The 27145-nt window shown below is 42.7% G+C and overlaps 1 protein-coding gene across 1 annotated transcript; it reads left to right on the top strand.

The window, feature by feature from the left end:
- Window positions 1-24418: 24418 nt before the first annotated feature.
- On the top strand, window positions 24419-26356 carry LOC142656630 (protein FAM200C-like). The gene has a single exon (XM_075831555.1). It carries the CDS (start codon window positions 24419-24421, stop codon window positions 26354-26356), a length of 1938 nt encoding a protein of 645 aa, XP_075687670.1.
- Window positions 26357-27145: the final 789 nt, after the last annotated feature.

Raw genomic sequence — 27145 nt, 5'->3', positions numbered from 1 at the left:
ACTAGATTAGATTATGATAATAAAAAATCACTTAAACTTCTGGCAAGAATCCCTAAACTGCCATAAAATATTACCATAATCCATCCAATACAATATAGAAGTCAATCACTCCTTTTCTCTAATGACGGTAATAAGAATTGGATCCTATTTTCACTGTTAACCTGACTTTAGCTAAATGACTATTTTGTAAAATTTCAAGAAGCTCCTGAGCTGTAGATAACCCATAACTATATATTCGAGACTTCTCCCACAACTGCTTATAAACGTCATAATTTTTTTTTACTTATTAGCCATTTGTCAAGACTATGTGGATGATGTGCACATTGTTTATATGCTTGATATTACCTCTGGAGCCTAAATCCTTCATTGTGCAAAATAATGGGAAAATAAATTTGGGTTGCACCCCTTGTTTGAGGGACGTCCTGCACAGGTAATGGGATGGGACCAACCAGGGCTTGGCCACCTTTCCCTCTGGCTCTAATAGAAGCCACATGGTTGCCTCTAAGGTATGTACTCCCTTGCAAAAGGACTCAGAGTCCCTATGGTTCTGTGTTCCATTGTATGGTGCCTCTGTGCGCATATTGGAGCATGCCATGATTTTCTTTCCCATTGGTTTTATATGAGAAATCACCTGAAGGCACACGGAGGTGCAGTATAACATGGTCAGCCAAATACTTGAATAGGTGCCATGTTATTCCACATTACTATCTGCAAATTCCACTTGCAATAATCATCAGGAGAGGGTTCTTATTTAGTCTAGGCAATATGACATCGCATGTGTGTAGTGGCAATATCACAGGATTGCCGCAACTTGCCTGCAACTTTATTTTTTCCCTGTACACCAATGTTTTTGTTTCCATTGGAAAGCATTGACATTGCGAATGTAACGATTCTACCGCAACATGCGGGTGGTGTATTAAAGCCCTAGCCTAAGGGCAATGGGACAACCTTTTATTAGAGGGTTAGGGATAATAGGCAAATAAATGCTGAGCCCCCCTGCCCCTGGAAAGGGGCCCTGTTTTGATATTTGCTACGGGCCTCTTCATCTATGTGTACATTCTTTATACAAAGTTACCCCAGAGCTCTTTACCTTTCAAGTTAATTGTAATCCAAACAGAAAAAAAAAACATAAACCAAGTGAAAAGTGATGACTATACATTTGTATTTTTGGAAAAGTAACCAGGATTACTTACAAGGACACAAAGATTCTGCCGAGAACCAAGAGATAAGCGGAATATAAACTGCACATCCAGCTGAAATGTTATAACGATTTCTGGATTGCATTTTATTTTTCATTCTACAAACAAGAAATGCCTAAAGCTTTATAGATCGCACTTACTAAAACAAGTTTTTTGTATTAAATTCAATGGTCTTGTCTGTTCCTTTTAACACATTCAACTTAAGGTAGGGAACATAGCAAGGCCTCTATTTCTGTTATATGGTATTTCCTCTCTATTCTATTTACCAGACCATTTAAGAAATGCTGTTAAATCTCTAATCGAAGTGAGCGCGTAAGGTAATGCTCACTGTATAGAATAAAATCACTGAAAAAGGCCATACTTACGGATACAAGGGCAGGTAAAACACCAGCAGGATGCAAACAAGACACAATGATACATAGAGCGATCGAAGAGAGCGGGTAAGGTAATGCTTACTGTATAAAATACCAGTTAATGTTTCACTTACTTTGATGCTACAATTAAGCTCTGAAATATCCATTACATTAAAAATAGACAAAGACTAATCCCATGTGTGTTTAGAGGCTGTGTTCTACTGAGGCATTTAATACATATTAAATTATATTATGTTACATGTATTCAAAACTGTTCATATTAATCAATACATTTTAGGAGCCTATCTTACTATTCCAGAAACAGTGCCACCCTTGTCCATGTCTGGTATTGCAGCTCATCCATATTCAGTTTACTGAGGTACATCTGTGTTTACTATGCGGCATACTGAGGTTTGTTCTCACTAATACATATGAATACATACAGTGGCGTAACTACCGCCGTAGCAGCAGTAGCGGCTGCTACGGTGCCCGCGGCATGAGGGGTCCCGTGTCGCCCGCCGGCACGGGCCCCCACCATGGCCGGAGGCTCCGCTAGCAGCCGCTATGGCTGCTACAGCGGGACGCCACTGAACACTACGGCAGAGCAGGGAGGTATCTCCCCGCTCTGCCATTAACTGGTTCCCGACCGCTGGCTGTATTTTTACGGCCAGCGGTCAGGGTCTTTAAAACCCGAGCCATAGACTTTCTACGGCTCGGGTTTTAACTTGCTGCCCGCGCGATCGGGCAGCTGAATGTCGGGTCTCCGGTTGTCAGTGACTGCCGGGGACCCTGAGGAGAGGATAGAAGCAGCTTTAGCTGCTTCTGTCTTCTCTGATCACTTGTACACAGCGCTGAATGTGCGCTGTGTACAGGAATAGAGACAGCAGCAGCGGCGCTGTCTCTATTCCTCCCGGTGATCATGTGACTGGTCACATGATCGCCGGGTGCCGTTAGTGACAGACTGCTGCTGGGTCTTACTAGACCCAGCACAGCCCAGTTAGTGACAATCGTCACTATGAGAGGGCTGATTCCCCTGTAACTGGGGCTGCTGTGCAGCTCCAGTTACAGTGGAAAAACATGGTGTAAATATATAAAGTTCCCCAAAGGTCTTCTTTGACCTTTGGGGGACAGACCATAGTAATAAAAAAAGAATAAAGTAAAGTGCAAAAAAAATGTAAATAATAAATACACATAAAATACCCACCCCAAAAAAAAAACGTTCCCCCCCGCCAATCATTGTTGTAACGCTAGCGCTGACCCAATTACCCTAATATAGACATGTAATATATAAACATTTACGGTAGACAATGACGATCACAAATAAAAGGTCTATTTTAGGGTAAAACTATGTTATTACCAAAAAAAAATAGCTGAAATGTAAAAAAGCTTATGTTTTTACTATTATTTTCAAACTTTATGAATAAAAATTCGAAAATAGCAAAAAAGGTGTGTATAAAAACGATAAAAAATGAAACCTGCATTGTCTACGGAAAAAACGTCGCAAAAATCACGTCGTTAGCCCAACAAATAAAAAAGTTATAGCCATTTAACTAACACGTGCTAAAAATGGCTAAACGGTGTCTGGTCCTGAAGGCGCAAAATAGAGCAAAAGACATGTATCCCCCCCCCTCTCCACAGGACATGTATCCCCTCTCCACAGGACATGTATCCCCTCTCCACAGGACATGTATCCCCTCTCCACAGGACATGTATCCCCTCTCCACAGGATCTCCACAGGACAGGGGATACATGTGTGATCGCTGGCATTGATAGGGAGAACGGGGGACTGAAAGTCCCCTGAAGTTCTCCATCACAAACCTCGGACTTCCGGGCTCTGTGTCGGCAGCTCCGTAGAAATGAATGGAGCGCCGGTCGTGCTTGTGCGCATGCGTGACCAGCGCTCCTTTCATTTTTATTGAGCTGCGCAGACGCCGGAAGTCAGAGGTTTGTCATGGAGAAGTTCAGGGGACTTTCAGTCCCCCGTTCTCCCTATCGCTGCCAGCGATCACTCATGTATCCCCTATCCTGTGGAGAGGGGATACATGTCTATTGTAGGACACACTGTAGGTCACATTTTTTTGGGAGGGGAGACGCTGTATGGCGTTCCCTACAGGGGGGGGGACGCTGTATGGTGTTCCCTACAGGGGGGGGTGGCTGTATGGCGTTCCCTACAGGGGGGGAGCTGTATGGCGTTCCCTACAGGGGGGGCTGTATGGCGTTCCCTACAGGGGGGGCTGTATGGCGTTCCCTACAGGGGGGCTGTATGGCTTTCTCCACAGGGGGATGTATGGCGCTATCTACAGAGGGGGGGCTGTATGGCGTTATCTACAGGGGGGGCTGTAAAAAAGGCACTATCTACAAGGGGGGGTTGTGTGACACCCAGGGGAGGGGGGGCCCCAGTCAAAAGTTTGCTATGGGGCCCAGTCTTTCCTAGTTACGCCCCTGAATACATACGATTTTTTGGGGGGGGATTTTTTTTTTATCATGTTCCTTTATATGCTGCAGAGCACAACATATAAAGGAACATGATTAAAAAAAAATTATGCACCAAATTATGCACCATGATTGCAATGTGTAAATATGGGTCGTTTTTGACACGGCATAAAAAAATAAATGTTAAAATATGTGGTTTTTACAATAGTAATAGTGCTGCCACCTATAACACCATTATCGCTCCATGTGAATGTGCCCATAGGGTAACATTGATTTTACTGTGACTTGCGGGCGACGACATGACGCTGTGGAGCTCATGTCTAATCAGTGTCCACAGCTACTGGGGATAGATTTTGATCAACACTTTGACAATTAAAAGATAATAAATAGGCCAGTGATGTGCAAGCTTTTAGTTTACACCTGCCAGTCACCTCCGCGTTGTATGATGTTTGCTGTACCCTATAGCGGGGGAGTGATGGCACACATAATAGCACTGCCAGATGTTACCAATCAACCAGGTAGCGCTCATCATAATTAACATTCAGATTTATAGATAAGCAATATTCTCATTTCACATTCTAAGCTTTAAGCAAAGACAAGTCACTTGTGATCGTATCATGAACCAATGTCACTGTCACACAACGCTTTGTAACAGCTGTGCTTTAGACTTCACATGCTCAGGGGGATTTAACACCTCTTCTTTATTCTAATTTACTGCTGTAGTAAATAATGATCCGAATTCATTTACTAAAACAGTAGAGCAGATGGAAAGTTTAGTAAACCCTGTTCTGTCCATTCAAAACATATGTTACACAACAATTATATCTTCACTTAGTATACAAGGATTTCATGTCACTTGGCTTCTTTTTACACTATTTACTTTTTTTTGTAAATACATTATTAAAATCTAGAAAATTCTTACAAGAAAATGTTCCAAATTATAGATGAGTGAAATTACAGGGACAATTGTACTTAAATTGTGTCTTCGCAAGACAACACTTTTTTAGATGTAAGCCAATGTGGCGATCCTCTGATCGCCTCAGCTCCGGCTTTTATTACATCGGCGATCCACTGTTGTCTCTAGGGAAAGCCACTACTGGCTATACATTTCCCCTGCAGCAGGAGCATGAGGATATGTATATTGCAGCATTACATATAATGCATGGACAGGGTCAAGTCCACCAGAGTGGTAGCCGCTCATACAGGATATGTGGATATGCCATAAATGTTCCTGATGGGAAAACACCTTTACTATATTTGGCACATCTATGGCTGTCCGTGCAACAGAAATTCAAATCTATGCCTTCCATGAGCAGGTGTAGATTTGTGCAATAACTTTCGCAAGTTTCCGCTATGAATTATGATAAATCTGTCGTTCCCGGCGGAGGCTTCGCCCCATTCGGATAAACACCGCTCCCTTTTCCTGCCACTTTGCGAAAGTGGCAAGAAAATTTTTAAAGTTGCAAGTTTCAGTGCAACTATGGCGTGCACCAAATTTAGCAACTTTTTTATGCCAGAAAACGGGCGTAAACCTTTTGATATATTACGCCCAATGTGCTTTTTATAAATTGCAGTTTCTTATCTGTGATCGTCATATTTGGCAATACAATTTTCTATTCTAATTGAACTCAGTTGGTCAAAGGCTAAAAATAAAACAATGAATATCTATCATGTAAAGTAGTTCTTGGCCCTAAGTCACTTTCAGGAAATAAAACATCATAGCCTTCTTTCTTTAATTTATTCTCAGTTATACTTTTTGTTTTATGTAGGCTATGTGAGAAAAAGAACATTACAAAAAAAGCTGACATGATAAAATCTAACAGTACAATTCCTTTAATGTGGCATCATTGGGACCCAATAATTTGTGGATAATAAAACCTTAAAGTGAATCTCCATTTTTTTATCATCATGTAATTTTTTGGTCCAACATTCTGTGCTGATTAATTTCGTAACATATCTTAAAGAGAATCTCTCACCTGCCCATACATGTGCAGCTGAGTGCAGCATGTAATGGGCATTGCTGCATAAATCCTGTCTCTCTTTAAAAAAAAATTCTAGCCTCCTCCGTTATTTAGATATCGGTGCCGTTACATTTGGCGCCCAATGTGTAAATAACCCCCTGAACTGTCAATGGGGCGTGTAAATGGCGAGGAGTCTTTCCTTCACTGTCTAACAAGAGCTGGAGAGAGGAGAGCGTGCATTTTTATACATTGCCATTAGGAATAACAGAGGAACGGCACAACGATTTCCAAGAACATTTTCCAGAATTTTTATTTTATGTGGCATGCAAGTATTTACTAAAACAGACAAGTCAGGTGAGCTGATAGGTCCTCTTTAAGTTGCGGTGAAGACAAATGTTAATATGCAGATCAGGCATCTACACCTTATTAGTGTTGTTGGCTATTTTATCGATCTTTGAAAAACATTTCTTGCTCATTTCTAGTTTGCAGACCCCATATAAGAATGCCCTACACACCTCACTTTCCTATAACATTATTTAGGGCCCTGAGAGATTGGGATAAGTAGCAGTGAAGACAAATGCCAATATGCAAATTATGCATCTACACCACATTAGTGTTGTGGTGGATATTATATAGGTCCTAGAAGAACATTTCTTGCTGATTTCTAGTTTGAGGACCCCATATAAGAATACCATACACACCTCAGTTTCCCATAACATTATTTGGGTCAATGATAGATTGAAAATTAATCTTATATTACAGTTTATCCCGGAGACTGTGGTCCCTTCAACAATGGCTGTGGTGCAAAGTTTGCTGAAAGGCCCCTCCTATAAGACAAAATGTAAGATATTGAACATGTTAGAAAATTGGCAGATGCTACATCTACCACCATCACTATAAAACTTCTGGGGGGAGACATGGCAGCATAAGTAGCTGGAGGAATACTTTAATTGTGGAATCCTAATTAAGTTTACTTTTTAAAGGGGTTGCTAACTTTGGACAATCTCAATTTGTAAGAAGGGTCATTTGATAATAATCTAATCACAAAGTGTTCACCTGCTGGGATCCCCAGTGATAGTCTGTAATTTGTGGGTAAACCTGGCAGTAAGTGTTCAATTTCCCTGCAGTGCCACCTCAGGGGAAATGAAGCATTACACAGTGTCCATTCATATCAATGGGTTGTCTGTGTAATGCAGGCAGGACAGGTACTCCAGAGCAAGAGAAGATCTTTGAAGCCGCTCTATTAACTTAGATTTTCCTTTACAGGGTATATCGAAATAGGTTTCCTAAACTGGACAACCCCTTTAGCTACTTCCCCTCAGCTAACGGAGAACCTTGCTTTGGACACAGTAACACAAATTCTATCTTTACCTCAAATACAGCTACATTATAAAATCCAAAATAATAATGTCCTCATTAATAATAATCATGAATCCATTTGGAAGAAGCCAAATCATAACTCTCAGCAAAGACTTTAAGCATTTTGCCAGATTTCCTCTTACCCATATCTCTGTTTGTATTTTACGTACTTACCGTATACATATTCCCTTAGAAAGCCGGCAAGTTGTAAGAAATAATCTTCTTTGCCAAGCAGCTCTGCTACAGCTGGAGAACGAAAAGAGCAGTCAATATTTCTCCACGCTTGTCAAATCAATGGCTGCCTAGAACTGATAAGCACTGACTGTATACACAGGAGACAAGACCTGACGAGAGTTAGTTTAGAGTGTTCAGATGAAACACATTTCTCTTTTTGGTTAGCATGAGTTCCTAATTGAGGAAATCAGAGTAATATGATTTTGGAAGGCACAGCTAATTGCAATTTGACATCCCAGCTGCTGCTTCTTTAACTGTAGAACTTTCCCAGCCCATAGAGGCCTACAGCAGAGGCCTACACAGCCATACGCACCATCACTGTGATTATCGGGATGGTCCCTCTCTTACTTCTCAGTCCGACTTGCTGTTTTCTGCCTATTTAATGCTTTATTAGCTCTGTATATTTTCGTAAAATACTTTTAAATCCTCTTAAATTGGCTCATTGGGCTTTTGGAAGCATTCATGATTTGTGCTCTTTATGATCTTTGGCATAGACTCTTAGGTTCTCTCTAGAGCATCCAACTTTAAAGTATAGGCAGTTTAATGTGTAGTACTACTACTATATACATATTATAATCTTGCCATAAAAAATATATCGAAGGTAATTCCCTTAAAATGTATAACTTTAGCAGAAATAATAGAAAGTTTTTTCCTATAGTTTGATATCAATCACCGCTGTCGAATATTATCCCTCTTTACAGACCTGCTCATTTTGTTTCCTACCCCTGTATCTTTATTGGGTTCAAGTCAAGACATTAAAGGGTTGTCTCATGAAGGCAACCCCTTTTCCAAAAGAAGCCTATTTTTGAAAAGGGGTTGTCCGGCTTCTTTTACTCCCGGCTATCAGCTGCTATTGTCGGGGGGAGCTGCAGCCAGCCACACTGGGGAAATGTAGCAATCCATGTTGGTGATGCTAATGAATGGCTCTCCATGTAATACATAGACACGCAGGGTCCGCCAAAGTGGAAGACGTTTTTACAGAGCAGCTTTCCATTCTGGAAGACAAGCTGGGTCCCCCTCCATGACATTCATATGTTCTAATAGGGCATATGGACAGAGTTGTCCTGATAGGACATCCCTTTTAAGGGGGTTGTCCAAATAATGAACATTATTAGATAAATAGATAGATGAAGGGCCCCCGAGGTGGGACGTGTACCTATCAAGCATTTATGGCATATCTGGAGATATTCCATGAATGAATTACCCCTTTTTTAGTTTAGTACAAATATTGTTGTTTTCTTTCCATAAAGACAAGATGTTCAGATTCTGAGGCAGCAAAATATCCCCACACCATCACACTACTAGCACCATGATTGACTGCAGCTACAATGTTCTTATTGAGTTATGCTGTATTCCATTGACACCAGACATAATAGGACCTGTGTTGTCCCAAGTGAATTTTAAGGTGTCTCTTACAACAATTGGCTGAAATATAATATTTACATGATGAGTACAACATGTCATTCAAGTGTTACTTCCAAGTCCTGTATAATTGGCGAAGGGACATGATTTGGAGAAAATATGTTATCATCATAATCTTAGGAAGGTGTTTTTTACAGTAAAAGTGGTTAAACTTTGTAAAGGCCTTTTAATACACAAAGTTGGCAAACTCTGTATAAGCCCAGACAAAGCTTCACAACCAATTTTATTTTTCTTATTGTTCCAATGCAACTAAAATTAAAAATGAAGAAACTTTTTAAATAGTCCTAATTAAAAATCTCTAATAGTTTCTTATGTACAGCTCCAATGCAGTCCTATTTGTCGCCATTGTAACAGACTACAAGCAAAACCCTGTGTAGTCTGATCCTGCAATCATATTGCCATCCATCTCTTCTCTTGCTAGCCTACCAATTGTATGTTAGGAAGAATAAGGTAGAAAATGTAAGAGTGCATGACTGCAGGGTCAGACTACAATGGGTTTATTTTTCATCTGTTACCATGGAGACACATAGGTCTGCATAAGCGTTGTAAACATAAACTATAGGAGACTATTTACAAAGTTACTTTGTTCTTCTGTTTAGATGCACTGGAACGATAAAAAAAAAATTGTTACAAAGGTGGGCCTACCGTTGAATTAGATGAGCTCCCATTTGGCACCACACCATTCACTACAATTTAAAGAGTTAATTTAATAATTTTTCATACATTTATTCTGAAAGAGAGAGTCATGATTAAATACTTCCATTTACATGGATATTAAAGGATATTATGCATTACTGTGAAAGACACAACTCCCAAAACTTGGAATTCATATATTATGACTTTGTTGTACTTTTTTAAGACACGGTGAAGTCTTGGGAAAGTGACTGTAACAGGGAATTGAATATAAAAGAAATTCAACTGCAGTGTCTAAGGAAATGACAAATATATAACCGTGTTGGAAGAATGAGCCAGATTCTATTCAGCGTGGTGTGCGATTGTCCCAGACGGCTGATTTGGGAATCAGGTTTATAGAGGTTAGACAACACGAGAACAAAGCAATTAAGCATGAGCACCAGGAGTTTTACACAGTAGAAGTGAGTGTTAAAGAAAGGTAGGGCAGAAGTTTAATTGAAGTGAGACCAGTGAGAACAACTGGTTTCTAGTAGAAATTTAAACCATGTAAATAAAGAAAACCTCAGGCTAGTTCTATAAGTAGCACTTTCTGCCATGATCTGACTGAGGATACTGGATTAAATCAATAATTATTGTATGGAAATGGACAAAATTTTTGTATCTATTGGATCTCATCATTAACTGACCTCAGTGGTGTACATACAGAACCATGATAGCAAAGATAAAAATGAAGCCCCTTTCAGGAGCTGCTTGACACCACCACACTCCTAATGACCTGCCACAGGAGGAGGGCAATCCTTTAGGCAGAGCATCATGTTTGTTAACAGTTACCATAGTAACTAGGGCAAATGTAGTAAACTACATGAGCCCCTGTCACTACAGTAACATCTCTATATACGTAGCTTCTCTGCTCCTGAGTCATGCCCTCTTTCGATCCGGGCGCAGCAGTGGGTCCTCTTCGGCTCTGGACGAAGAGATAGGTCTTGACGCCGTTCAGCGTCAGGACGTTGTCTGCGTGATGCACATAATGTCATGATGCTAAATGGAGTCAGGATCCAGCGATGCGCCCGAATAGGAGAGGACCCAGTGCTGCGCCCCGGATCTGAAGAGGACCTGACTCAGGAGTGTAGATGGTAAGTATATGGACACTTACCGCTGTGACACTGTATCTAATCCTATCATGTGTGATACTGTCTGCTAGGGACCTGTATATTATCCTATTATCAGTGATACTGTCTGCTGGGGCTCTGTATATAAGCCTATCCTGTGTGATACTGTCTGCTGGGCCCTGTATCTAATCCTATCATATATGATACTATCTACCGGGGACCTGTATCTAAACATATCATGTGTTCATGAAATTAGTAAATCCAACAGACAGCATGAGGTCACCTCCACAAATCTTCAACTAGTGACTTGCCAGGTAACCTGGTAACTGGTTTTCCCTAAAATTAGCTGACGCCCCGCTGTTGGTCCACCTGTTCTAGTGGAGATCAGTCTAGGCAGTGTGGCGCTGGGTTTGGTTGAGTAATTGATGGCACCTATACTGTTCATTGAAATATTTATTTGCTGGTGTATTCTTCAACAGAGCAAAGTGAATGGTATAAATCTATTTCATTGCCTACACTGTACCATAGAATTCTCAAAACATTGTGATTTTTGTGAAGCGCAGGGGCAGCCCCACTATTATCCCTTGCCCTGTGCCTCAAAAAGGCCAAGAACATCCCTGGACAGATGGTCCTCTTGTCTTCATCCCATTTTCATGACACAGGTACATTATCCACTTTGTTGCTATATTTGTGGAGACACATCCATGTGCACGTCCTCATCACCCATTAAAATGTGGACAAGAAAAATATTATAGTGATGAGTAGGGATTTATTTTTTTTAAATGAAACAATTTTCATATTTGCGACCCTAGCAAAAAGACAACTTATGTGAAAATGGCCAGTTTATCAAAATCAGATAACTGTTCCTCCCAAAAAGGGGAATAATAATTGGCCATGGGGATCCATAGCAAAATGAGGAAAAAGACAGAGAGAGACAGAGAGAGAGAGAGGGAGAGAGAAAGAGAGAGAGGGAGAGAAAGAGAGAGAAATAGAGAAAAAGAAAAAGTGAGGGAGAGAGAGAGAGAAAAAGAAAGAGCAAGAAAGAAAGAAAGAGGGAGTAAGAGAGAGAGAAAGAGGGAATTAAAAAAGAGAAGAAAAAAAAGAAAGAGAAAAAAATAATAAAAGAGAAAGAGAGATTTCCCTTCCTACAATATATACCATCCCCTTCCTGGATTTCCCTGCTTGTTTATTAAGTGTTTATACTCAAACAATATATTCCTTAGTCTCGAATAGTGATAATTTATGAAAAATTGAACTCTGCTACATCTTTACCAGCAAAAGATTATTCATGGAGATCTGTCCTTCCATCCTCAGCTCGCAGTCTCCATTGGTTCTGGTTATGTATCATCTTTTAATGTAGACTAGAACAGCATTATTCTTCGTTTTCTATTACTAGATACTCTATGCTTTAGTTTAATATATAGGCTCAGTGGAATACTGATTTTCCTTACCTATTCTAACACACGTCAGCACTGATCACCAGGGGGCCACAATGTTTAATATAGAGGAACATTAATATGAGAGAGCAGAAAACCTTTTCCACAGATTTCGCAGGGATAAGCAATATACCCATTACATGCACATAGAAATATTTTCCAGAAGGAAAATGCACGCCCCTCACTTTTCACACTGTCAGCTGTCCATCTGTAGTGTTAATATAGCAAACTGATCTATTTTTGCATCTAATTTTACACTTCAGATGTGGTGCTAGTTGCTTGGGCAAACTTTGCTGAGAAAGTAATATTACTGTATATTTTATCTTTTTTTTCTGATCGCAGCCCCCTTTGGTTTTGGGAGCTGGGCGTAGAAAAAAGTTGGCATGAGGTGGAGAATTATGAACCTTGTTGATGAGTCCACCAGTTGGCAATTGGGAGTCCTTTGTCGAGGACCGGGGTAAGGGGTAGGCAAAGTAGGTGTGTTGTCTAGGCTGCCGATGGAGAGGGGGTGCAATTTATGGGGGGAAAAAACCCACAGGACTCTGCCTTTATATTTCTTTGCACAGCCAATTAGATGAGGATTTCCCATTAGTGCATTAGTGAGAGAACAACCACAGGAATAGACTTTTGGCTGATTGAAGAAACCAAGCATCGGGTGGCAGTGTGTGTGTGTATATATATATGTATGTATATATATATATATATATATATATATATATATATATATATATATATATGTATGTATATATGTATGTATGTATGTAGGTAGGTTCTCGTTTTTGTGCAGCGTAAGAGATAACACAGTCTCTTGGTTTAACTGTTTACTTAACGGCAAAACATGACAGGGTATTTTCTTAGTGGAGCAGGTAGTACTACAGAGGTTGGGGATGTCGATCCTGCTGGAGTCCCCCTGAGAGAGGTTGTGCCTAACCCCCACGTTACCAGAGCTTGTTACACGTACATCTCTGACAGTCACGGTGGGAGCTACCCATTAGCGCCAGAATAGCCCTAAGGTAAGAGCCACGCTCTCGGCCCTGGGTTGCGTCGTGGGAGTTAGTGGACTATCCTGGCCTACAGACACCACCATGGATCCTTGTGATGCTAATCGCTACCTTTCATGGCAAACTCTCTCTCAACCTCAGGTGGCAGCCGTAGTGTTTCGGCACACCTATCACGCAAACAAGCAGACAGGTGATGAGTGTAGTTATTCAGCAGTCCTGACAATAAGTCCCATGTGAGTCTCGGTCACTCTGCCCTGCTTTTCTACCCGCTCCCACTTTACAACGGTGTTCTCACTTTAACAGTAAAATGTGTTTCACAGCGACAGAAATACAGACAATATTCTCTCTTGACACTAGTCCAAGGACACAGGCAACTGTTACGCTTTGATGTACGTGTGTGGTGGCCACAGGGTATTGACCCACCGCTGTTTGCTGGTTATCTTCAGAGACAGCATGGCAGAGAAGTCGGTGATCTTGACTGGGACAGGGTAATATGGGTAAAAACGTTTGTAAAGTTGCAGGATACTGCAAATGGCCAGTACCTGAGTCTTCTCTGGTGTTTCCTGATTGGAGGTACCTCCTGTTGTCTGCTGAGACCCCTTTGACTCTCTCTCTCTCTCTCTCTCTCTCTCTCTCTCTCTTTATACTTGGCTGCTCTTTCTGTCTCTCTCTCCTGATGCTGATTGATGCCTCCCTCTCCTGTTATATTCAAGATGACCCCCCCTTCTCATGTCTCCTTCACCACACGTCTATGCTCTCCCCTTCCCCTCTCTCCCTACACTACTTCCCGCCCCCGCCCTTCCGGGTGACGTCATGACTGGGCCGCCCTCCGACTTCGCTTTGTCGTTCTGTGTGGGAGTGTGTGTGAGTCATGAGCACGCAGTGTCCTTGACATAATCGCCATGACTACTACACCTCATCTTTCGCTTGGGAGTCGAGCTCCCGAGCGATGGTGCCCGTGTTCTTGCGCTGTGCTTAAAGCGCTAAGCAAGGATGGTGCTAGCCACCCTTATATATGTATACATATATATATATATATATATATATATATATATATATATATAAATACAGTTAGGTCCAGAATTATTTGGACAGTGACCCAAGTTTTGCCATTTTAGCTGCTGAACATAATATATTGAATATACAGTTATATAATCAATATGGGCTTAAAGTGCAGACTCTCAGCTTTAATTCAAGGGTATTCACATCCTAATTTGAGGAAGGGTTTAGGAATTACAGCTCTTTAATATGTAGCTGCCTCTTTTTCAAGGGACTAGAGGTAATTTGACAATTATCTCAAAAGCTATTTAATGGGCTGCATGGGCTATTCCCTCATTAATCCATCATCAATTAAGCAGGTAAAGAGGTCTGGAGTTGATTCCAGGTGTGGCATTTGCATTTGGAAGCTGTTGCTGTGAACCCACAACATGAGGTCAAAGGAGCTCTCAATGCAAGTGAAACAGACCATTGTTAGACTGAAAAATGAAGAAATCCATCAGAGAGAGAGCACAAATGTTAGTAGTGGCCAAATCAACAGTTTGGTACATTCTTGGAAAAAAAAAAGAGCGCACTGGTGATCTCGTGAACTCCAAAAGGTCTGGACGACCACGGAAGACAACAGTGGTGGATGATCGCAGAATCCTTTCCATGATGAAGAAAAACCCCTTCACAACATCTTCCCAAGTGAAGAACACTCTCCTGGAAGTAGATGTATTAGTATCTAAGTCTACCATAAAGATAATACTTCATGAATACAGAGGGTTCACCAAAAGGTGCAAACCATTAATCAGCCTCAAAAATAGAAAGGCCAGATTAGACTTTGCCAAGCAACATGTAAAGAAGCCGCCCAGTTCTGGAACAGCATGAAACTATGATCATCCTGTACCAGAATGATGGGAGGAAGAAAGTATGAAGAAGGCTTGGAACGGCTCATGATCCAAAACACACCACATCCTCTGTAAAACATGGTGGAGGCAGTGTGATGGCGTAGGCATGCATGGCTGCCAATGGCACTGGGTCATTAGTGTTTATTGATGATGTGACTGAAGACAGAAGCAGCCGGATGAATTCTGAAGTGTTCAGGGATTTACTTTCTGCTCAGATTCAACAAAATGCAGCAAGGTTGATTGGACATCGCTTCACAGAACAGATGGACAATGACCCAAAACATACTGTGAAAGCAACCCAGGAGTTTAAGGCAAAGAAGTGGAATATTCTGCAATGGCCAAGTCAATCTCCAGATCGCAACCCGATCCAGCTGGATTTCACTTGCTTAAGACAAAACTTAAGGCAGAAAGACCCACAAACAAGCAACAACTGAAGACGCTGCAGTAAAGGCCGGGCAAACTATCACAGAGGAGGAAACCCAGCGTTTGGTGATGTTCATGAGTTCCAGACTTCAGGCAGTCATTGCCTGCAAAGGATTCTCTACAAAGTATTTTAAAAAAAAACATTTTATTTATGGTAATGTTAATTTGTCCAATTACTTTTGAGCCCCTGAAATGAGGCGTCTGTGTAGAAAAATGGTTGCAATTCCTAAACATTTCACAGGATATTTTTGTTCAACTCCTTGAATTAAACACTTCAATTCTATCTTCGTTGTTTCATTTCAAATCCAATGTGGTGGCAGCAGAGCCCAAATCATGAAGATTGTGTCACTGTCCAAATAATTCTGGACCTAACTGTATGGGGATTGTAGCAGCCGGGAGAGGAGCTGCAGGAACCTATGTTCCCAACTAGGGCTTGTCCACATTCTGCGGAATTTCCGTGTTGTAAACGGCCAGAGTTTCGGACTGAAAAAATGCAGCAGAATACAGTAGCAGCATGGTGGGTGAGATTTCATAAATCTCATTCACATGCTGCGTAAAAATTGTGAGCAGAAATTACCATGAGGTGTGTATTTTTCGGACTGCAGCATGTCAAAGTGGCCGGAATTGCTGCGTTTTTCAGAGGAGATGTCACCATCTCCTAACATTGTGAAAAATGCAGCCAAATACACACCATTTTGTGCCATAATAACCGCAGGAAATGGTGCGTTTTTGCCGCAGTGGAATGCCTGCGTTTTGCAACGGAATTGCTGCAGAAATTTTCTGCAGCAATTCCGTTGTGTGTGGACAAGCCCTTACAGATAGTGGGTAGGATGGCCAATTGACTCTGCATTAATAACTGTACATGTATCGAGGGAAATAGGGAGTACAGTATGTATTATAAATACTAGGAAATTGATTTTAAGGGAGCCATCATGGCTTAAGTAAATGACTGAATGTCCATTCGACAACTATCATGCTGCTTTTCAGGGACCAATGGCGGTGGGGTGCACTCTGAAACCCCTGCATTAGGCTGGATTCACACGGCCGTGTTCGGTTCATGACATACGGACTGTATGTCGGCCATATTTCCCGAACCTGTCCTGTACTGGAACCATGATTACAGTACGGGACAGTGTTCCCATGGGGAGGCAGGAACTCCAAGTATCATATATAACTATGATGCTAGGAGCCCAGCTCCCTGAACTGTGGTCGGTCCGGGAAATACGACTGACATACGGTCCCCATATCACGGACCGAATAAGGCCTAAGGCTCCAAGGTTTGTCCTATCTCGGTCTGTGCCCCATTAACTGGAGCTGACAGTTTTGTCTGTATGTGATTCTGCTAGAGGAATCGGCTATAATAAGATTTAGCAATCCATAGAGCTCTATTGATTTTATTATTGGGTTGTGATGACTTTTCCTCCTGTAGGGGCACCGTAGAAAAAAGAGTGCATAATAGATTTCAGATCATAGAGTTAATGTTTTTTTTGCTTTTTTTATAATGAAATAATAATAATAAGGGATTTTCTGACCAAGAAATAAACCTTGTGATAATTTTACGTTTGTTTAGAACAGTCAAGAGATATGCAGACCATTTCCACAACATATAGATGAAAGTGTTTCTGGCTTATTGGATGCAGAGCCTACACTTTGACATTTTATCGAATTATAGGAGAAATTATTAAAACTAATAGCATTAGTATGACAGCACAATTATTGTTTTACCTAATGAGCTCTGTCATACAAGCAATTTTAGGAGCAGAATTAGTTGCTGTTAATAATCACTAGCCATAGGATTATAAAGCAGATGTGTTATGTAAACGGATGAAAGATTTAATATTCCGAGGAGAAAATAAACAGGCAACATATAGGCATACAGATTTAACTTTAGTGATGAGAGCGGTGCAGCAGGGCTGAATTTGTAATTTACCTCTTTGAGGCACCAATGGTGGTTGTGTGAGATTAGAAAAAACATGGATACTTTCTTACAGAAAATGCGCCACTCTTATTCATAGGCTGTATTTGGTATCGCAGCTCAGCCCCATTCACTTGAATTTGTCTGAGCTGTAATACCAGATACAGGCCATGGACAAGAGTGGCGCTGTTTCTCAAAGAAAGCAGCCATGTTGTTTTTATATCTTTAACAAACCTCTATCATTTATTGTAAGAACTAATTTAAGGTGATGCCGTAGGTTTCAGCAGGGCTACGGAAAAAAAATAACAACACATCCTGATATCACAAGTAAGTGTGCCAAATGACAAACTCCGCTGTACTACATTTGTAGCATGAAGAATGTACACATGCATAGAGCACGTTCACACATAGCGTAAATACTGGAGATTTTCCGCGACGGACTTAGTTGTGGAAAATTTGCAGCATTACACAGTAGCAGCAGAGTTGATGAGATCTGAACAAATCTGATCCACACGCTGCGTAAATAATAAGCGGGAAGAAACGGCCAGAAATTGACCTGCGGTGCTTTTTTTAAAATCTTCAGCATGTCAATTGTATTTGCGTAATTGCTGCTATTTTGTTGCGGGTTTTCCCCATTGAATTCAATGGGGAGGTAAACCCGCAACAAATAGAAGATGTTGCGTTTTTTGCGGCGGAAAAACAGAGATATTGCCGCAAAAACCTCAACTCAGGAAAAAAATAACTTTTATACTTACCCAGAATTCTGTGTTCCTTCGTCCAGGCTGGCCTCCTGGGATGACGTTTGATCCCATGTGACTGCCTGTAGCCAATCACAGGCTGCAGCGGTCACATGGGATTAATGTGATCAATGGGATTAAATGTCATCCCAGGAGGCCGGCTTGCAGGGTAAGTATGTGTGTTGTTTTTGTTTTTTTAACGTGTAGTTTTCCGCAGCGGACATTTCGGTAAAAAAACTGCACCACAATTTGGTGCGTTTTTTTGTCTGGAATTCCCTGCAGCGCCCAAGGCAGATGCGCTGTGTACCTTTACGCAGCGTATCCGACCTGTGTGAACAAAGCCTTAAACCATATACATGCAGTAACATTTTAATATGATTGGAATGATTTTCACATACTACAGGAAAGCTGTTCTAGTCATATTAAGAATTATTCTCATATAACATTTTCAGAGAACCTATAAAGAGAGTAGTCAAAAAACTAATGCAATTGTAACAAATAAATAGAAATTCATTTTATTCACAGACAGATACAAACAAGATTAAAAATTATCAGTCATACAATGTTAAAAAATGGCGTCAACCGATTATGGGACACAGAATAATACATACAGGGTATAGATGACAAAGTGCTAGAAAATAGGATGAGAGCATAAGATGTACTGGTTGTGCCTGATATGCAACCAAGAGAATATATATAAAGTGCAATTTGCCAGTGATGGTATGTTAGTGAGGCTAATGTGCTCTGAGAGATATATAAATGCAAAGCACTAATAAAGAAGTAAATGGATGCAGGCCAGGACATATAGCAAACACCAGTACATTAGTACAATGTAAAACACGTTCTTGTAAAAGGAGAATGCTGTTAACCATCCAAGATTGTGTACCATCGATATGAAGTAATGAAGTACATACCCAAATTAGTGAGTGATCCCACATACAGGAGACGCCAGACCCGACGCGCGTTTCGGCGGATGCCTTCGTCCGGGGGTGGCGTCATCCAAACGGGGCCCTCCCTTTTATGTTGGATGTTAAAACATAGCATCCAATCCGTGGGAGCCCAAGAGGTGGAGCAACGGCGACAGGCCGAGGGTACAAAGATGGCCGCTGCCCCGCTTCCGGATCCACGTCATCAGCGAGGCTGTGGGTAGGCACTGTCTGACAGCGCCACCCACATCCCACTCTGATAGGAGACAGCGTCCCGAAAGCTGCAGAGGCCACTCCCCCCTCAACCAGCGCACCAGCCCCTCTCCGGGACCCACGGAATGGAATAACGATATGTGCAGCCGAACAGAAGTAAACAAAAGAAGATATAGTGAGTGTTATGATCTGTCAGTGTGTGTTTTTTCTGTTAAAACAGCAATACATCTAGCGTGATATACAAAAGAAGAAAGGAAATAGCAAAACAAAACCTAAGGGTATGTTCACACGTAGTGACCAAAAACGTCTGAAAATCCAGAGCTGTTTTCAAGGGAAAACAGAACCTGCTTTTCAGACGTTTTTTGACCAACTCGCATTTTTCGCTGCGTTTTTCGCGCCGTTTTTTACGTACGTTTTTGGAGCTGTTTTCATTGGAGTCTATGAGAAAACAGCTCCAAAAACGTCCAAAGAAGTGTCCTGCACTTCTTTTGACGAGGCTGTATTTTTACGCGTCGTCGTTTGACAGCTGTCAAACGACGACGCGTAAATAACAGGTCGTCTGCACAGTACGTCGGCAAACCCATTCAAATGAATGGGCAGATGTTTGAAGACGTATTGTAGCCCTATTTTCAGACGTAAAACGAGGCATAATACGCCTCGTTTACGTCTGAAAATAGGTCGTGTGAACCCAACCTAAGTGTATGCAAACGTGTGTTTATATAAGACGGATACTGAAAATAGAAGACCGATGATGATATATGAAAAAAAGAGAGGGGGTGAAATGAGGGGGAAAGGGGGGGGGGAGGGGAACGGGGAGGGAAGGAAAAAGAGTGACTCAGTGAGAACATTTATAAATGCAACAAGTATATATATATATATATATATATATATATATATATATATATATATATATACACACATGTTAGGATGACAATCCTTAAGGATAAAAATATATAAATACTGATACTTTGGTACGTGCTATATAATGCAAGTATGTATATCGTACACTACACAAGGGAGGGAGGAAAGAGGGAAAGGAGGAAAAAAGGGAAGAAAGGGGAAGGGAGGGGGGAGGAGTGGGGAGTAGGGCCAGGAAATTGGAAAGGAATATGTGATAATAAGATGACCATGTATGGGGACAAAAATATATATATAAATAGTGACTATGAATGGACATATAAAATGTGTTACGACAAGGACATATTTACGGTGAAAGATACGTGAAATTTACGCTTAGTGTCCTAAATTCTTGGCCGAATGCTGTAAAAGCTAACAATTGTACAGAGACTGAGACTTTTTTTTCCTGAAGGTTAAAGAAATTATTCAGCTTTTGGGATAGAGCTTGTTCTAGTTATCATCAAAATTACTGGCACATTTATGGGCACCTTAAAGGGGTATTTCAGCCATAAATAATTAATTTCCAGTCACAATGTGTGCCATCATAACAACCTTTCACATTTACATTATTTAACGATTTCAAGACGTAAACATAAGGATATAGGCCATCAATGTTTTAGTTCCCGGAAAGCCCCTTAGGATCTTAGGCCCCATTCACACAAGCGTGAATCACGTCCGTGTGCTGTGCGTTCAAACAACGCACAGCACATGGACCCATTGATTTCAATGGGGCCATTCACACATGTGTGAAACTCACTGCGTGTCCTATATTTGTGCGTTATCACGCACCTACACGCCCATTTTAGTCAATAGGTGCGTGAAAACCACGCACCGCACACGGATGCACATGCGTGTGCGGTGCGTGATTTGCCCATCAATTCAGTTGAAAATAATAAAAATGAAAAAAAAGTGTGCTTTGCGAGTGTCTGAATAACGCATGGCCCTCGCAAAGCACACTGATGCATAGCACAACACACACGGACCCGATTCACGTGTGTTTTTCACGCGCGTGAATCGGATATGCTCGTGTGAATGAGGCCTTAAGTCATTTTTCTCTTTCAGCTTTGAGGGTGAGTGGGTGGGGTGGGGGGGGGACAGGTATTAAAAGTGATTATTTTTTTCTATTGAATATGTGCAGTGTAAACTGCAAAAATAGTGTCAATATTTTAGCAATAAGAATGAATAAAAATAATTAAAAAAAAAAAGATGGCTATAGACATTATGGCCCAGATTTACTAAGACTGGCGTTTTATATGCCAGTCTTAACTAGAAGCTCGCTGTAGTAAGATGCGTTAAATTTATTAAGAGGCGCACGCGTCTCATTAAATTTGTTGCATCTTGGGGTGTCCGTGCATTGCAAACTGAAAAGTAATGGCCGGACACAGGCTGAAAGCCTCAGGGGAGGCCGGCATGACCAAGGAGGAAAGGGTTAACTTTTTAGAGGGAGGAGTAGGAGTGTGAGCTAGGGATGAGTTAGAGGGGGTGGCTTTAAGGGGCGAGGTCAGGGGATATATAGGGTGAGCGGGGGAATTGAGCGCCATTACCAGGCAGACGGTTTAGAAATTTGTAATCACCCTGTCTGCTATTGAACTTACCTCATGAAGGCGCTGATGGTGCAGCTTTGGGCTGCTGTCGCTGAGCGGGGGATGGCATGGCTGGAGGAGGAACTGGGACGGACCGGTCCCAGTGAGATGTCGTCTGAGGTGTCTTTGGCTGGTGGGTCTATGGACTTGCCGGGGCCTTCTGCTCCGGCCACACCCTCCTGCTCTGATCTGCGCACCGCTGGGGAACTGCCGGTGATGTCATCTCCCATAGTCGGGCTCGTCCGTCTGAGTCCTGAGGTGCAGCCATGGGTCAGGCGCAGGATTAGGAGCCCCTCTTGGGACCCTCCAGGCTGGCCCCCGGTCCCAACGCCCGGGGTCGCAGGGTCCAGTCTGAGAGGAATCCTAGGAACCGGCCTGGTCCTGTGGAGATGGGGGTGGCTGGCTCTCTTGCCTCTGGGACCGCCCTCTGTCTCCCGTCCACCCACTTGTGGAGCTGCGGCGGCCCGCCGGTCGTCTGGAGGATGTCCCTGGATCTGCGCATGGGCCGCAATCGGAGGTGATGCAGCGTGGTGGCGGCAATTGGCACTCTGCTGGGGAGCGGGTGCTTCCTGGAGGACGGGTGGCAAGGCCCCGGTCGGCGGTGGAGGTCCATGATGTTGCTGCAAGGGGTCGCGGATGTCGTGTGGAAGACACCTATTCGGGCCAGGCTGGTTCGGTTGAGGCTGACGACATGGATGACGAGGATGGTGGGGACACAGCACCTGCGCAGCCCGGTGAGTCTATATCTCCTTCATGTTATTTTCCGGCTATATTTAGGTCCCCAGGGGTAGAGTGTGGCTCACTGGGTGGGACGGTGGAGGAGTTAGGCGCTAGCAGCGGCGTATGGGTGGATTTGAAGTGCATGAATTTCTGGCATGTGTAAAGGAACTTCTTGCGTGCTGCGACGGTGGTTTGTTGCAAGCTTCTTTGCTGGTTCTGGCGTGGGCGCCGCCGGTGGTAGGGCACGTTGTAGTAGGTGGTCAGCCCTCGGGGGCAGGGGCACTTCTCAGGAACGCAGGGGTGACTGTCCCAGTTCAGACTGATAAGGATAAGGATGTAAACAGGGTACGGTTGAAAGATAACGCAAAGGGGAGGTGTTTGTTTTGAGGGCTCTTTGGGTGCTCATTTGAAGCAGGAAGTTAGAGATAAGATTTGGAAGGACGAATATGTCGAGATATTCTCCCTTCCTCCCCTCGAGAAATTTTATTTGGATAAGAGCAAGCGATTAGAGAGCAAAAAAGAGGAGGAAACGCATAGGTATAGATTGATTCCACAAACTTTTGGCAATTGGTTACAGGCGATTGCCATTTTGGCGAGCGTTATAGGTGAGAAGGCGCGGGAAAATTGTTCCGCCCTCTTCTGCTATATGGATGCTATCGGGGAAGTGCATATGGGATAATAAGGATATCGGAATGTGGTTGCATGTTATAGCCCCGGTCCGGTTCGGTCAGTCCTTTCCAGGAAGTTTTGTTGGGGAGGATGGCGGGCCCGTTTTTGACCATCCCTTTTTTCAATCTGATTTTGTCCCCTCTCGGGGTGGTGCCTAAAAAGGAGCCGAATACGTTTCAGCTCAATCACCACTTATCTCATCCTATAGGGCAGGGGTCGGGAACCTATGGCTCGCGAGCCAGATATGGCTCTTTTGATGGCCGTATCTGGCTCGCAGACAGGGCTCCTACCTGTCTATGGGAAGGATGCATGCACCGCGCTCCATCAGCCCGTGCACCGCGCTCCATCAGGCCGCGGTGCACGCTGATATTGGTAGTTCTTTGATGGCCTGATAAGCATTGGCGGCAGTGGTGAGCGGCAGGGAGCATGGACTACATTTCCCATAACTCCCTGCATAGCCGCGCCGTCTGCAAGCACGCACCTGCGTCCCCTAGTGAAGCGGCATCTGCCTCCTCCCTTGTGTCTCCCTTGGACGTTCCAGAAACCCCTGGCTGTGCTGCTGCTTTGAATGTGAACATTATAACATGGAAATTGTTACACAGCCTCATGGTCAGCAGCAGTGAGCTGCATCAATAAAGGGGCTGTGTAATACAGTGTGTCCCACCAACCCCCCCTTCCCACTTGACCCCTGAAAATAATCCCACATAATCCATTATATAGCCCCCCCCCCAAAAAAAAAAAAAAATATGTGCTTAAAAAACATCTGCCACCCATATTACACTCTTGGGGGCTTTAAATTAATCTCTTGTGGGCATAAGAAACTGATTTAAAGGACCACTATCAGGGCAAAAATCTGTTCTGAGCGCTTCTTTACAGCTCTGGAGGTCTCCCAGAGCTGTAATAAAGCGCTCAGGAACGGCGCCCGTGCTATATGTTATTGGGGCGCTAGCCCCTGTTTTTACCTTCTCCCATAATGCAGCGATTCCACCCGATGACGTATCTGTGTGGGATCGCTGCATATACTTTCACTCTAGCACGCATGCGCCGCCGGCTCTGCCTCCTCGGCGCTTGCTGAACCGAGGAGACATGAGCTTCATAACCCCCTCCATTTATATTCGTTGTGCTCCGCAGCTCTTACTTCCGCGTTGAACCGTGCATCTTACGTCGTGCTGCCACTGGTGCGCATACGCTGCCAGCAGATTCCATTTACCTCTATGGAGAGAGAGGGAGCAGCGTGACGTAAGATGCAGGGATCAACCCGGTAGTCGGAGCTGCAGAGCACAACGAATATAACTAGTTAGTGAAGAAGATGGCTAAAAGAAAGAAGGATGAGGAGTATCGTACTTTTCAGCAGGAGTGGACAGACGAATTTGCCTTTGTGGAGAGAGCAGGTTCACCAGTTTGTCTTATATGCAATGATAAAATTGCATCCATGAAGCGGTCAAATATAAAGCGCCACTTTGACACACGCCATGCTTCATTTGCATCGAAATATCCTGCAGGGGACAGCAGGAAGAAAGCCTGTCAAGAGCTGCTGTGCAAAGTGCAAGCTAGTCAGCAGCAACTTCGAGTTTGGACCCAACAAGGTGACTTAAATTCGGCTAGCTTTGTTGGTGCTTTGGCAATTGTCAGAAACGGAAAACCATTCACAGATGGGGAGTATGCCAAAACATTTATGCTTGATGTTGCCAATGAACTTTTTGATGATTTTCCGGATAAAGCCAAGATTATCAAACGGATAAAAGACATGCCTCTGTCAGCAAGAACAGTTCATGACCGTGCCATCATGATGGCAAATCAGATTGAGGCATCCCAAGTGAAGGACATAAATACAGCTCTGTTCTTTTCTCTTGCTTTGGATGAATCAACTGACGTAAGCCATATATCTCAGTTCAGCATCATTGCAAGGTATGCTGTCGGTGACACGTTACATGAGGAAAGTCTTGCTGTTTTGCCTCTGAAAGGGACAACAAGAGGGGATGATTTGTTCAAGTCATTCACTGAGTTCACTAAAGAAAAAAATCTACCAATGCATAAACTTATTTCAGTGTATACTGATGGTGCTCCATGCATGGTAGGAAAAAACAAAGGATTTGTAGCGCTTCTTCGTGAACATGAAAAAAGACCTATCCTTAGTTTTCACTGCATCCTACATCAGGAGGCACTTTGTGCTCAGATGTTGGGTGAGCAGCTTGGTGAGGTGATGTCACTTGTCATTCAGGTGGTCAACTTTATTGTTGCCCGTGCTTTAAATGATCGCCAGTTTAAAACACTCCTGGATGAAGTTGGGAATAATTATCCTGGTCTGCTTCTGCACAGCAACGTGCGCTGGCTGTCAAGAGGGAAGGTGCTCAGCCGTTTCACAGCTTGTCTGAGTGAAATACGAACTTTTCTTGAAATGAAAAACGTTGACCATCCTGAGTTGTCCAACACTGAGTGGCTCCTGAAGTTCTTCTATCTTGTAGATATGACTGAACATCTGAACCAGCTCAATGTGAAAATGCAAGGCGTTGGTAATACAGTTTTATCGCTTCAACAAGCTGTGTTTGCATTTGAAAATAAGCTGGAACTGTTTATCGCAGACATTGAAACAGGTAGTTTAATACACTTTGAAAAACTGGGAGAGTTTAAAGATGCATGCACAGCAAATGACCCTGCACAACATCTTGATATTCAGCAGCTAGCAGGCTTTACATCCAATCTCCTGCAATCATTCAAAGCGCGCTTTGGAGAATTTCGTGAGCACACTCGTCTTTTTAAGTTCATCACTCATCCACATGAGTGTGCACTGGACAGCACTGACCTGAGTTATATCCCTGGTGTCTCCATCAGAGATTTTGAGCTACAAGCTGCTGACCTGAAGGCTTCAGACATGTGGGTGAATAAGTTTAAATCACTTAATGAAGATTTGGAAAAACTTGCACGACAGCAAGCAGAGTTGGCAAGCAAACACAAGTGGAGAGAAATGAAACAACTCCAACATGCAGACCAGCTGATTGTCAAAACTTGGAATGCACTTCCTGTCACATACCAAACACTGCAGCGTGTGGGTATTGCTGTACTGACAATGTTTGGCTCTACCTATGCATGCGAGCAGTCTTTCTCACATCTAAAGCACATCAAGACTAACATACGTTCACGTTTAACGGATGGAAGTCTCAACGCCTGCATGAAGCTAAACCTCACCACGTATGAACCAGATTACAAAGCCATCAGCAAATCCATGCAGCACCAGAAGTCACATTAACGGTAGGAAGTATTCTATTCATCGTTGGTTAGCAACAGCATTAAAACGTTATTATGTTATAAAAAAAAGAGTTCGGAGATTTGTTGTTCTTTAAAATTAAATACAAGTCAATGTGTGCACTTTATGTACAGTGAGACTATTTAATAAAGTTCAATTATTTATTACGCTGGGTGTGCCTGCTTGTATGTACCACTTTAAGTAGTAAATGCTTTAGTTCCCTATGGGTCTGAGCCTCTCTTTTTTGTTCATTTTCTGTAAGACCAACACTTTTAAAAGGGCCACTGACAGATACAATTGCTCCAGCGGTCACTTAGTACACAAAGGAGTGTTCCTCTCTGCTGCACTAAGCCACCGCTGGACCTAAACAATAATTCGCTGTAAAATAATAAAATAGATAATTGACATAACTGACAATGCGTTGTGTGACATGTCCAACATTCCAGCTTCTTTCTTCTGCGAATGCCTCAAAGCTGGCATTCTCTCAACATCAGGTGGGAAGAATGCCAGCTTCCAATCATGCGCAGGAAAAAGAAGAAGCCAGACTGCTGGACTGATGTCATGCATCGCAAGCTCACAATGTAAGTTATTTATTTAATTTTTTTACTGCTAATTACCATTGTTTCAGTCCAGTTGTGGCTTTATACAGCAGGGAGGAGCATTCCTTGCTGTACTAAGTGAACATTGGAGCGATTGATCTGTCAATGGCCCTTTAAACATATTGTACGGCTCTCGCGGAATTATATTTCAAAATATGTGGCGTTTACGGCTCTCTTAGCCAAAAAGGTTCCT

The sequence above is a fragment of the Rhinoderma darwinii genome, chromosome 6, assembly GCF_050947455.1.
Source record: "Rhinoderma darwinii isolate aRhiDar2 chromosome 6, aRhiDar2.hap1, whole genome shotgun sequence".
NCBI classification, from domain to species: Eukaryota; Metazoa; Chordata; class Amphibia; order Anura; family Rhinodermatidae; genus Rhinoderma; species Rhinoderma darwinii.
The sequence above is the reverse complement of the archived record's forward strand: the minus strand, read 5'-3'. Positions and strand labels throughout refer to the sequence as shown.

Coding starts and splice junctions, on each gene's coding strand:
- LOC142656630 (XM_075831555.1), top strand. CDS start 24,419: ATGGCTAAAAGAAAGAAGGATGAGGAGTATCGTACTTTTCAGCAGGAG.